This window comes from Oncorhynchus clarkii, chromosome 7 (assembly GCF_045791955.1).
Source record: "Oncorhynchus clarkii lewisi isolate Uvic-CL-2024 chromosome 7, UVic_Ocla_1.0, whole genome shotgun sequence".
Lineage (NCBI taxonomy): Eukaryota > Metazoa > Chordata > Actinopteri > Salmoniformes > Salmonidae > Oncorhynchus > Oncorhynchus clarkii.
Window position 1 is genome coordinate 50,396,582 of NC_092153.1, and position 14,177 is coordinate 50,410,758.

The 14,177-nt window shown below is 40.7% G+C and overlaps 1 protein-coding gene across 4 annotated transcripts in view; it reads left to right on the forward strand.

Annotated features, from left to right (window-relative positions):
• The first annotated feature begins 487 nt into the window (after positions 1-487).
• LOC139413428 (ankyrin repeat and SAM domain-containing protein 1A-like) overlaps positions 488-14,177 on the forward strand; it is a 42,731-nt gene continuing 29,041 nt past the window's right edge. For all 4 annotated transcript variants that reach the window (XM_071160797.1, XM_071160795.1, XM_071160798.1 and 1 more), the window contains exons 1-2: positions 488-1,103; positions 8,234-8,303. In XM_071160797.1, the coding sequence (XP_071016898.1) occupies positions 813-1,103; positions 8,234-8,303 (361 nt within the window). In that variant the 5' untranslated portion in view covers positions 488-812. The remainder of the gene's footprint in view (positions 1,104-8,233; positions 8,304-14,177) is intronic.

Genomic DNA, 14,177 nt, shown 5'->3' on the forward strand with positions numbered 1-14,177 from the left:
ATTCAGAGGGTGACAAAAAGACTGCAACGCTGATGGGTTTTTCTCGCTCAACAGTTTGTATCAGGAATGGTCCACCACCCAAAGGACATCCAGCCACCTTGACACATATTTGGGAAGCATTGGAGTCAACATGGGCCAACATCCCTGTGGATTCCATGCCCTGACGAATTGAGGCTGTTCTGAGGGCAAAAGGGGGTGCAACTCAATATTAGGAAAGTGTTCCTAATGTTTTGTAAACTCTGTGTATGTCCTGTCGGGAATAGTCTGTCTAGCCATGTTTGTTTAAAATCCATTTGAACAATACTATGTTGGTTAAGAATAAGAAATGAGGAAGAGAGAGAGCGAAAGACATTCAGGGAGGGGAAGGAAAACGTTAAAAAAAGTATCTTTGAGGCAGCAGTCGCTAAGGGGAGGGCAGCCGGATACCACTAGTGGGTGGCGCCTGATGATTGTATCTGAGCCATGGACACACATAGCAGCAAGCCTCTCTTTTACATACTCCCTTTCCCTAAACAGGAATAGATGTCATGTTTTAAACAGGAATAGATTTTATATATTTTAAACAGGAATGGATGTAGTAGGCGGTTTTCTGTCACCCAGTTTCTTACATCATCCCTTCTGTCTGGATTTTTCTCAGAATTCACCCAGAAAACAACAACTCGGCACAGACTGAGACTCCTGGATCCTACAGTGTTTTATAGCACTATCTACTCTTACCAGTGGCTGCTGGAAAAGGAGGAGAAACTGCTGCCTGAGGCCTGAGAACAGGGAGGCTAAAATTCTAACACTGCCACACAGGCAGCTCAACAGTCATGTCAGCCTCCCTCCTGGACGCTGATCCCATCTATGCCACGGTTGTCCACACTGCCAAGGCCAAGGCATGGGAGTCACCAGGTGCCGTGTCTGTACCTCCAGTCAGGCTGAGGGCTCCGGTGGACCTGAAGCTGACCCGCAGCCTCTCCAAGTCAGACTCAGACCTGTTTGCGTCTTCCCTGAGTGAAGAGGATGGGGGTCTGAACGGCCACTGTGAGTCTGTGACCAACTGCAGCTCTGGGAAAAAACGGATGGAGAGATCGCCCTCCTTCGCCTCAGAGTGGGATGAGGTAATACTCTGGGCTCTCTGGGTGGGAGAAGAGGCAGGGATTGGCACTGGGAGAGTTAATGCATAGACAGGCTACCAATTGAGCTTTTTAACTCCTATAGGGGCTCGGGGGAAAGGAGGGGGAGTATTGTAATGAGGGATAAAGAGAGGAAGGAAGAAGAGTGAGAGGCAGGAGGGGAAGGGGCAGCAGTGGCGCTGACTTTACCTATACAGTCACTGCAGAATGCCTGCAAGCAAGTGCTGAACGCATGAGTGGCCTGATCACTCCCACCGATACCCCATAGCAGCCCTGGCACAAAAGGCTAATTGGGCTTGGAATGTCACTCCAGATACAGCCAGACTGCTTCCCAGAGGTCAGCCCATGCATGGTCTCCCCTTTTCCCACTGTTTCTCCTGCTCTCTGGAAGGCTAATACAGGACAGAGCCCCAGCCTCAGCGCTTACTGTATGTTTACAGATTCCATCCTGGTCTAAAGATGCATTGTGCTGAACTCTAGTCTAGATAGAGGTTATTGCCTCTTTTGGCTCAGCAGTGTCTCCCCCCGTGGCCATTCCCCCTGTTATTCCCTAGTTCCCCGGCCCTCTCTCTGCTCTCCCCTCTATTCTCTGCTCCCTGACAATACTGTTTACTCAGGCCCTGCTGGGTGGGGTGTCCTGTTCTCAAGGGCATCCTGTTTTGCAGCTGCCCCCGTGTGTCTGTTTCTCGTGTAGATTTTAGGGATTCATTTGGAGCAGGATGGGGGAGAGGACGCAGAGACAAATACTTACTCAGACATACTCATAAGGAGCTTAACAACGGCCCGTCCCCCTCAGACAGTCCAGAGCCCGGGTCTATTACGCACACACACACACACACACACACACACACACACACACACACACACACACACACACACACACACACACACACACACACACACACACACACACACACTGTTCATAATTGTCTGAAGTCATTTACCGGTATATTTGTAATTTCTTGTCATTAGCCTGCCCTATGCTTGTCCCAATTATTTGATTTGATGTAAGGGTTATATTGAGGGCATTTAAGCATAAGAGTGGTCCTCCATGTGGGAAAGCACTCTAGCAGCAAGGGATCATCACACGGTATGCTAATGACAGGTTTGATGACATCAATTATCAACAGCTTTACATCGTGAGCACATTTGTTAAATTCTTTAAAGGAACAAGTGTCCAAACCAGACATGTTAAAGATTGCATATCTCCATACCTCCACTCACTAGTAATGCTTTGATCATCTCCATTCATTAGTGATACTTTGAATATCTTCATTCATTAGTGAGAGTACTTCAAATAAGCTTTTTATATCAGAGAGATGATTGTGGTTGTAGTGTGTGTTTGCTCGTGTGTGCGTATAAGTGTGTTGTGGCATGCTCTCGTCCATTTCCCTCATTGTGTTAACATTGCTCTAGTCTATTGGGGCGCTGGCTGAAAATAATTTCAGCTTGGAAAGACTAACATGTTCAGCACATATGCTGGTTTAAGTCCTTCCATAATTCATGTGGCTAGCTGGGGCAGAGATCTATTTATAATATCTAGTTTGACAAACTCACCTGACAGATTGGGTCTGCATTGGCTCACCCAGCGAAACACATCCACCTGATGTCCCCATCCCACTGCGCCAGACTGACAGAGAGCAGGCTGTGTCGGGCATGTGAGCAAATATGCTTGATTGAACATCTGATTAAACGTCTCCTCTCGTCATCTAGGCATGGAGCCAATGGGCAGTTCAGCTGTGAACATAGTCCATAGGTGAAACAGGCATGACAATGAGATCCATAAAAAAACTCCCGTCCTTGAGGTGCCCTCTTGGTTCCACCATCAGTCTATTAGTCTGTACTGTGGCCTGTCCTGCATTAGTGATCATGTTATACATACCAATCTGGCTTAACCCCCTGCCTCATATTACCTCCTGATGGCTAAACTTCACCGTTCATTTGTAATACACACTACAGTTAAAAGGTTTGGGGTCACTTAGAAATGTCCTTATTTTTCAAAGAAAATCACATTTTTTGTCCATTTAAAATAACATCAACTTGATCAATTTGATTTAATGGACAAAAAAATGCTTTTCTTTCAAAAACAAGGACATTTCTAAGTGACCTCAAACTTTTGAACTGTAGTGTACCTGCAGTGAAAAGGCAATACTTATGGACCACACATTCTTATTGTGCCTAGATACTGAGAAAGGCAGGAGAAAAGTTCCATAAAGAGCTGCTGCTATTCAATCTGGCAAAGGGATTTACAGTCCAGGCTCCTAATTGCTAATTGGTAAAGTAGTTTAATGGCTATCCAGCTCAAAGCTTATAGCTGACAGTGATTCGTCATGATCTACACAGATGGGTATATAATTAACCAATTAACTTTTGTTCATATGGGGACTTAGCTAAATTAATAGCTGTGGCTTGACTGTCTTAAATTAGTTGAATTCCCATTAAAAATAATGTGGATACTATACATTACTATAGAGATTTAATCCTGAGCGATAGACCCATGAAAGGCCCTGGTTAGGGTAAGCTTCCCAACAGGTCTTCTCCCTGGGTCCTTGATGTGGGTAACAGAACAGTGTGACAGCAGCAGAGATTGAAGTGCCCACTAAGAGGATTAGCATATAGATCCCACCTGAATACAGTCTGATCACTTTTAAGAGGAGCACAATTGATTTAACAGAGTCCATCAACAGGCCCTTGACTTCATAACTGTGCTATAATATTTATAATGTAATATATTTCTTTGTGGTCACCATTAGAGGTTGACCGATTATGATTTTTCAACGCCGATACCGACACTGATTATTGGAGGATCAAAAAAAGCCGATAGCGATTAGTTTATTTTTTATTTGTAATAATGACAATTACAACAATACTGAATGAACACTTATTTTAACTTAATATAATACATCAATAAAAATCTATTTAGCCTCAAATAAATAATGAAACATGTTCAATTTGGTTTAAATAATGCAAAAACAAAGTGTTGGAGAAGTAAAAGTGCAATATGTGCCATGTAAAAAAGCTAATGTTTGAGTTCCTTGCTCAGAACATGAGAACATATGAAAGTTGGTGGTTCCTTTTAACATGAGACTTCAATATTCCAAGGTAAGATGTTTTAGGTTGTAGTTAATATAGTATTTATAGGACTATTTCTCTATATACCATTGGTATTTCATATACCTTTGACTATTGGATGTTCTTATAGGCACTATAGTATTGCCAGTGTAACCGTATAGCTTCCGTCCCTCTCCCCGCCCCTACCTGGGCTCAAACCAGGAACACATCGACAACAGCCACACTCGAAGCAGCGTTACCCATCTCTCCACAAAAGCTGCGGCCCTTGCAGAGCAAGGGGAATAACTACTCCAAGTCTCAGAGCGAGTGACGTTTGAAACGCTATTAGTGCGCACCCCGCTAACTAGCTAGTCATTTCACATCGGTTACACCAGCCATTAGGCTGATAGGCTTGAAGTCATAAACAGAGCTGTGCTTGCGAAGAGCTGTTGGAAAAACGCACGAAAGTGCTGTTTGAATGAATGCTTACGAGCCTGCTGCTGCCTAACATCGCTCAGTCAGACTGCTCTATCAAATCATAGACTTAATTATAACATAACACAGAAATACGAGCCTTTGGTCATTAATATGGTCGAATCCGGAAACTATCATTTCGAAAACAAAACGTTTATTCTTTCAGTGAAATACAAAACCGTTCTGTATTTTATCTAACGGGTGGCATCCATAAGTCTAAATATTCTTGTTACATTGCACAACCTTCAATGTTATGTCATAATTACGTAAAATTCTGGCAAATTAGTTCGCAATGAGCCAGACTGCCCAAACTGTTGCATATACCCTGACTCTACGTGCAATGAACGCAAGAGAAGTGGCACAATTTCACATGGTTAATATTGCCTGCTAACCTGGATTTCCTTTAGCTAAATACGCAGGTTTAAAAATATATACTTCTGTGTATTGATATTAAGAAAGGCATTGGTGTTTATGGTTAGGTACAGTCGTCCAACGATTGTGCTTTTTTCACAAATGCGCTTTTGTTAAATCATCCCCCAGCGTTGCATCGATTATATGCAACGCAGGACACGCTAGATAAACTAATAATATCATCAACCATGTGTAGTTAACTAGTGATTATGAAAAAAAAAAACATATATTTTTTTTGTAAAAATGTTAGCCCCTTTTCTCCCCAATTTTGTGGTATCCAATTGTTTTAGTAGCTACTATCTTGTCTCATCGCTACAACTCCCATGCGGGCTCGGGAGAGACGAAGGTTGAAAGTCATGCGTCCTCCGATACACAACCCAACCAAACCGCACTGCTTCTTAACACAGCGCCATCCAACCCGGAAGCCAGCCGCACCAATGTGTCGGAGGAAACACTGTGCACCTGGCAACCTTGGCACTGCGCCCAGCCCGCCACAGGAGTCGCTGGTGTGCGATGAGACAAGGATTTCCCTACCGGCCAAACCCTCCCTAACCCGGGCGACGCTAGGCCAATTGTGTGTCGCCCCACGGACCTCTCGGTCGCGGCCGGTTACGACAGAGCCTGGGCGCAAACCCAGAGTCTCTGGTGGCACAGCTGGCGCTGCAGTACAGCGCCCTTAACCACTGCGCCACCCGGGAGGCCAACTAGTGATTGTGATTGATTGTTTTTTATGAGATAAGTTTAATGCTAGCTAGCAACTTACCTTGGCTTCTACTGCATTCGAGTAACAGGCAGGCTCCTCGTGGAGTGCAATGAGAGGCAGGTGGATAGAACGTTGGACTAGTTAACTTTAAGGTTGCAAGATTGGATCCTCCGAGCTGACAATGTGAAAATATGTCATTCTGCACCTGAACAAGGCAGTTAACCCACCATTCCTAGGCTGTCATTGAAAATAAGAATGTGTTCTTAACTGACTTGCCTAGTTAAATAAAGGTCTAAAAAAATAAAAAATAAGAATCGGCAAAATCGGCGCCCAAAAATACCAATTTCCGATTGTTATGAAAACTTGAAATCAGCCCTATTTAATCGGCCATTCCGATTAATTGGTCGACCTCTAGTCACCATACTTGATTATTCCCACTCATTGTCACACTAATCAAAGGCTTGCCACTCAAGAGCTTACTGGAAAATAGTGCATATGTGCATTCTACTGTAAGACAATTCACAATTCAGTTTGAAAAATAATCTATTATGTTATGCGTTATGATAGCTACACTGACTAGTTTTTTGTACACATTTTCCACCGATTTGTTCTCAACTGATGTCCTGCACATCTGGAAAGAGTGATGATGTAGGACAGTTATGTAGCCTTAATTCTATTACTCTCGGGCTGAAATAATCTACCTCTTTAATTGTAGTGAGATGGAATTCCTCAAAAAGCTGCTTTTGGGCCGAGATAAGGTGCACTATGGGCAATGTGGTGCTGGTATGTGTGTGATATAGAATGTAACTGGGTTAATTCAAAGTGGAATATGTAAGGTTTGTATCGCTGTAGGGAGCTGCCATGCTTCCCACGTGTCTGACTTCTAAATGAATCAAGGCTTTTCCTGAGTGTTTATAGCAAAGTGCATAGGACTTCTCAAATACTAAATATTGCATCAAATAGCCCTTTATTTGTCTCCAGTGTAATTAGTGAAAGCAAATTCAGATTTTCATCCTCTTATAGTTGTATACAATACAGATTTAATCACAGGATAGCACTGTATTATGGCATTAGCTACCACTTGAACAGTTAGTGTAGTTAGCTCCCTCCATGGCTCTGAGAAGCTCTCTTCCCATAATCCCAGTCTGTCTAGAGGAAAGGGTGCTGGAGAATGTCACACTAGTTCTCACACAAAAATACAAGGCTAAACTGTGCAATATTACTGCAATATTCTTCTTGACTTTGCTTTTAAGATACATTATGATCCTTTCTTTTCCAAGAGAGAAGAGGTTTTAGGTCCATAATCTGCTGTATTGTTCTGTGTTAACCCCCAGGCAGACTTGTTGTTTCTCTCTGTATACTGCATGCTTTCCTTTTCTGTTCAGAGAAGGGGCAGAGAGCCTTATTTAATCTCATAAAGGTCATTTTGCAGAGATCTATTTGCCCTGCCACTTTCCCCTGTGCTTTGTGCACACAAGGTTCAAACACTTTAAATTGTGAGTGACCCTATTACCCCGCTGTGTTTTTGCTGATACGTGGAGGTAGTGTGAATGACCATTAAAATGCTACCAACATTTTTGTGTAAATGCTGACCAGACCACTTGCGCACATCCGTCCGCATGATGATTTTGTCCACCCACACCAGACACGATCAGGGCACGCAGGTTGGAATATCAAAATTAACTCTGAACCAACTATATACATTTGGTGGCAGGTTGAAAAGCATTAAACATTTATGGCAATTTAGCTAGCTAGCTAATTTGTCCTGGGATATAAACATTGGGTTGTTATTTCACCTGAAATGCACAAGGCCCTCTCCTCCAACAATTAATCCACAGATAAAAGGGTAAACCGAGTTTGTTTCTAGTAATCTCTCCCTTAGGATTCTTCTTCTTCATTGGACTTTGTATGGCAGTTGGCAACCAAGTTTAAGGTGCATTACCACCACCAACAGGAGTGTGGACCTCAGTACATTTTTCAATCACCCATGTGGGAATATGCTCATAAAAACCAATGAGGAGATGGGTGAGGCGGGACTTGCAGCGCGTCAAGCGTCACAAATAGAAACAAGTTCTATTTTAGCGCCTGGCTATGTAGACACTTGTTGACGCACGTGAGCAGTGTGGGAGAAATGATTGAATAACATGTTTGTGTACATTTATTTTGCAATGCTCGCACACGCGACACAAGCGGTGTGGTCAGCATGTTACCCTCCTCCTCAGTCAGCCTCCATGTTCAATCAACATTACACTGTCTGTAAACATACAGACACAAGATGTATGAGCAAATGTTGAAGCTTATTAATCAAGGATTTGGCCTGTCTTAAGAAATGTTAGCAGTAAAGGATAAGGTTACAGACTCTGAAAATATACTATATTACATTTATTTGTGTTATGGAAATGATGAATATGTTTAATAGTGCTATTGTTGAATCTTAGGGTAACCATATCTGGTTTCTTCTGCTCCTCCTCCTCAGATTGACAAGATAATGAACCTGATTGGAGCAGGCATCGAATCGTCCAATGACAAGCAGTGCATATCCCCAGGTAAATGTTATTTATTTGTATTGTCTTGAATACCTTCATGTTGGTAAATGCTGCAGTAAGCTGTATGTCAGCCTTGTGATAGAGTGTTCTGGTAAAGGGTTAACCTTCATTACAGGTAGAATGTGTCTTTGATGTGTCTTTGACTAACAGCCAACAACCCTATTATCTAAGACATAAATGATAGCCGGTGGGAATTGTGGTGGAGTACCCCACCAAGGTAGTGGCAGTGTTGGCAACACTGGCTGTAACCCTTTGGGGGATGGTCACATTCTGACAATCAGGGAGGGGGCAGAATACTGTGGCCTTGGCAGCACAGCATGATAATGGTCTGACTGCACAGGTGGTGCCGGAGGAAAAGGGTCTCCACAGGGGACCAGCGTGAGTGTGTGTTTTGGGGAAGGGGGGTATCCAATCTCCATCAGCCAGGAATATACATTGGCTTATCAAATCTTCCCATCCCTGCTCAATTTTGGTACACCTCTCAAACAACTACAATGGTATATGCATTCACATAGCAAGTCTACTCTTGAGCTAGGCTCTGGGGATGAAACAACTGTTTGTGTATGTGTGTGCATGAGGGCCTGTGTGAGTGTGTAGGTGGGGGTATTGGTGGAAGGGGAGAGGTGTAGATGTGTATGTGTGGATGGGGCGTGTGCTTGTATGCATCAAACAGACGTTTCTATAGAATAATGATGTTAGGGACCATACAGGATGGAATCACAAGCTGTAATATAAAATAAAACATTTCTGCAAAGCTAAATGTTGATTTTCTACTGCTTGTCCTTGATAAAGATAACAATCCTTTGTAGGAAGTGCCTACATTATTATTTTTCAATTGTGGGAAGGAATTAATGTATGCGTATACAAATTTAATAATTACATATAGTATAACCGAGGCGAAAAGGTTAGACATGCTTATGGCTACTAACCTGGTTTTGTTCTGTAAGTGGCACTTTGTTTTCTTTTCAAGTGTCCCAACCTCTTAAGGAACCTAGGATCTATGTGTACGGGGGTGGTCTGTCAGTCACAGGGACGACATCTCTACTTGGGAAGGTTTTTGCGGGAGGGAAATTGTAGGATAACTAGAGGTCTTCTTAGAGCCAGTTGGGGCTACAGTATGTTTAGCAGGGCATCTATCATGGTACAGCTACATGGATAACAGACAGGTATTGATTCTGGTGGCACTGGTAGGTATGGATAAGTATCTCAAAATGGTGACTAGGATAGTGGTAAGTTTGTCAAATAGAGTCCAACATGGTAATTGGTGAATTGAGTATAGCAAGCTATAATTCCAATGGTTTGGTGATAAAAGGGAAAGAAGAGCAGTTTTTACTTTATTACGTTATTTATTGTTTACAGGAAATGTATCATTCGGGTACATTCTGATGAAGTGGCTTGGGAAAAAAGTGGGATGGTCAAATCTATTTCTGTCACGGTGCTAAGGAATTCAAAAGGTGATATAATTCTTATAAAAAACAATCTAGATCTTGAGGTGCAATTTGTTAAACTAGATCCAAAAGGAAGATGGATTGCTTTGAATGTACTACTTGAAGATAAAAAGTTATGGCTAATAAATCTATATGGACCGAATAATTCAAAATATTTCTAATAATCAAATTAGTCTCCAAGATACAAATAACTCTATTGTAATGATAGGGGACTACAACACATTTTTAAGTACGTAAATAGACCATAAAGGCTATCATACTACCAACTATCACCCTCTAGCACTCAAAGAGATTATGATAATTATTGATACGTTGGGATTGACGGCTATTTGGAGGCTCAAAAAATCGGATCTCATAAAATATACTTGGAGGAGACTTAATCAAGCTAGTCGGATTGATAATTTTCTGGTATCCTTTTCTATGGTGCCAAAAGTGAAAAAGGTATTGATTTAAGAATTGAATGTGATCAGATCATCAACATATCCCTCCATATACAGTTGAAGTCGGAAGTTTACATACACATAGGTTGGAGTCATTAAAACTCGTTTTTCAAACACTCCACAAATTCATGTTAACAAACAATAGTTTTGGCAAGTCGGTTAGGACATCTACTTTGGGTATGACACAAGTAATTTTCCAACAATTGTTTACAGGCAGATTATTTCACTTATAATTCACTGTATCACAATTCCAGTGGGTCAAAAGTTTACATACACTAAGTTGACTGTGCCTTTAAACAGTTTTGACAATTCCCGAAAATTATGGCATGGCTTTAGAAGCTTCTAGGCTAATTGACATAATTTGAGTCAATTGGAGGTGTACCTGTGGATGTATTTCAAGGCCTACCTTCAAACTCAGTGCCTCTTTGCATGACATCATGGGAAAATCTAAATAAATCAGTCAAGACCTCAGAAAAAAACATTGTAGACCTCCACAAGTCTGGTTCATCCTTGGCAACAATTTCCAAATGTCTGAAGGTACCACATTCATCTGTACAAACAATAGTACGCAAGTACAAACACCATGGGAACACACAGCCATCATACCACTCAGGTAGGAGACGCATTCTGTCTCCTAGAGATGAACGTATTTTGGTGCGAAAAGTGCAAATCAATCCCAGAACAACAGCAAAGAACCATATGAAGATGCTGGAGGAAACGGGTACAAAAGTATCAATATCCACAGTAAAACCAGTCCTATGTCGACATAACCTGAAAGGCCGATCAGCAAGGAAGAAGCCACTGCTCCAAAACAGCCACAAAAAAGCCAGACTATGGTTTGCAACTGCACATGGGGACAAAGATCGTACTTTTTGGAGAAATGTCCTCTGGTCTGATGAAACAAAAATAGAACTGTTTGGCGATAATGACCATGGTTATGTTTGGTGGAAAAAGGGGGCGGCTTGCAAGCCAAAGAACACCATCCCAACCGTGAAGAACAGGGGTAGCAGCATCATGTTGTGGGGGTGCTTTGCTACAGGAGGGACTGGTCACAAAATTGATGGCATCATGAGGAGGCAAAATTATCTGGATATATTTAAGCAACATCTCAAGACATCAGCTTGGTCGAAAATGGGTCTTCCATTTGGACAATGACCCCAAGCATACTTCCAAAATTCTGGCAAAATGGCTTAAGGACAACAAAGTCAAGGTATTGGAGTGGCCATCACAAAGCCCTGACCTCAATCCTATAGAAAATTTGTGGGCAGAACTGAAAAAGCTTATGCAAGCAAGGAGGCCTACAATCCTGACTCAGTAACACCAGCTCTGTCAGGAGGAATGGGCCAAGATTCACCCAACTTATTGTGGGAAGCTTGTTGAAGGCTACCCAAAACGTTTGACCCAACTTAAACAATTTAAAGGCAATGCTACCAAATACTAATTGAGTGTATGTAAACTTCTGACCCACTGGGAATGTGATGAAATAAATAAAAGCTGAAATAAATCATTCTCTCTACTATTATTATGACATTTCACATTCTTAAAATTTAAAGTGGTGATCCTAACTGACCTAAGACAGGGAATTTTTACTCTGATTAAATGTCGAGAATTGTGAAAAACTGAGTTTAAATGTATTTGGTTAAGGTGTATGTAAACTTCTAACTTCAACTGTAACAATGACAAACTTTCCACGAGGACACGGATATTGGACATTTAACCAGGGATTATTGACTGACACTACTTTCTTACCAAAAACGAAGGAATTCATAACATACTTTTTGTTGAACAATACAGGTTCAGGGGACCCACTTATCGTATGGGATGCCTTTAAGTGTGCCTTTAGAGGCCATTCAATTCAACGTTCATCCCAAAAACAAAAATGTTATCGGTCAATGGAGAAAAGACTTACAACAGAAATTGAAAATCTAACATTACACATCAATGGTGTAGATAAATGTAACACATAAGCACTAAATAATCTAGATGCGAAACAAAACGAGTTTGAGGAACTTATTCAGGAAAGAAAGGTTTCATCTTTATAAAAAAACTGAGCAAATTGGATGGAGAACTGCAAAAAAGTTTTTTCTAAACCTTCAATATAGAAACAAAACCAAAAAGATCCTATTTTTTTTTTTTTGCAAACGATGGAGAAATCTTTATCTCACCAACAGAGATTTGTTTTAATGAGGAAGTACAATTTTTTAAACAATTGTTCTTTTGTCAAGTTCCTTCAACCTCACTTGACGATGAGTTTTGTGATATCCTTCTCCCCCAAAAAATAGATTAAACTATCTGCAACAGAAAAAAAGTATTGTTGTGAAGTATTAATTGCACATGACGAGCTATGGTTGGCAATTGATTTCTATCAGACGGGGAAAATCCCTGGTCTTGATTGCATTCCAATAGAGATATGTACAACTTCTTATGAACTACTGACATATCCATGACTATCATGTTTTAATTACTCATATATAAATGGCAGACTGTCAGACACACAAACAGAGGGACTGATTTTTTCTCCTACTGAAGCAGGAGCCAGGGGGGCAATACAAAGACCCCGTCTAATAAAAAAAATGGAGGCCCCTTCAATGTTGCGAAACAACTATTGGCAAAACGTATTGCTCATAGAATAAAAAAGGTCCTACCAGTTATGTACAACAATTCATCACGATCAGACGGAATTCTTAAAAGGAAGATATATTGGAGACAACATTAGACACCTACTAGAAATAATGGAAGACAATGAGAGTGCAGGGAAACCAGGTACAGTATAATCTTTATGGCAGATTTTGAGAAAGCCTTTGATACAGTATGTCTAGAATCTATTTACAAGTGCCTGGATTTTTCAACTTTGGAGAATCTTTAATAAAATGTGTTAAAGTAATGTACAACAACCCTATATGTAAAATAATAAATAATGGTTACTTCTTTGATAACTTTGAATTGTCAAGAAGTATAAACAAGGTTGCCCTCTGTTGCCATACCTATTTATTATGGCCATTGAACTGTTAGCTAATGATAACATTAAAGGGCTAAACATGTTTGGATTATAGACAAAAGTATCAATGTACTCCGATGATTCAAGTTTTCTCTTGAGTCCTCAATCTTCAACCTTGAAGGGCCTCATTAAGGAACTGGATCATTTCTCCAGTTTCTCTGGACTAAAGCCCAACTATGATAAGTGATAAGTTAAGGATTTGGTCTCTAAAAGACACAAACTTTAAATTGCCATGTGGTCTCCCGATTAAATAGGTGGATGGTAAAGTCGATATGCTTGGTGTACATATCCTGGAAAAGTTGAGCGAAGTTGCAACAATACATTTTGATAGAAAACTTTACAAAATAGATAGAATCTTGAAAATGTGGTGAGGGAAACACCTATCCATTTACATGAAGATTACCCTGATTAATTTTCAAATTTTCTAAAGTCTCTAATGACTCCGGGAGAGTCCTTTTCAAACCATGCGAGAACAAAAATATTTCACTTATTTGGAATGGCAAACCAGATGAAGTTAAACGAGCATATTTACATAATGAAAAGGAGTTTTGATAGTAAGGCCAAAATGATATCTAAATCCAAACTGGTTTTCGACTAAGAGAGGCCCATCCATTGTTTAAGATTGGGCTCTTTGCCTTTTTGCAGATGAAAACTTTACATTTTAGGTGGATTGACAATGGATCCCTGTTTTAAAGTATCGTCCTTTTAAAAATAAGTCATACAGAGTTGGGTACAATTTCAATTTCATCCTCCAGAAAAGGCATATCTAATATTCTAATTATGGCTAAACACCAATGTACTGATAGAAAAACATATACCCTACCGTTCAAAAGTTTGGGGTCACTTAGAGATGTCCTTGTTTTTTTTAAAGAAAAGCAAATTTTTTGTCAATTAAAATAACATAAAATTGATCAGAAATACAGTGTAGACATTGTTAATGTTGTAAATGACTATTGTAGCTGGAAACTGCAGATTTTTTTATGGACTA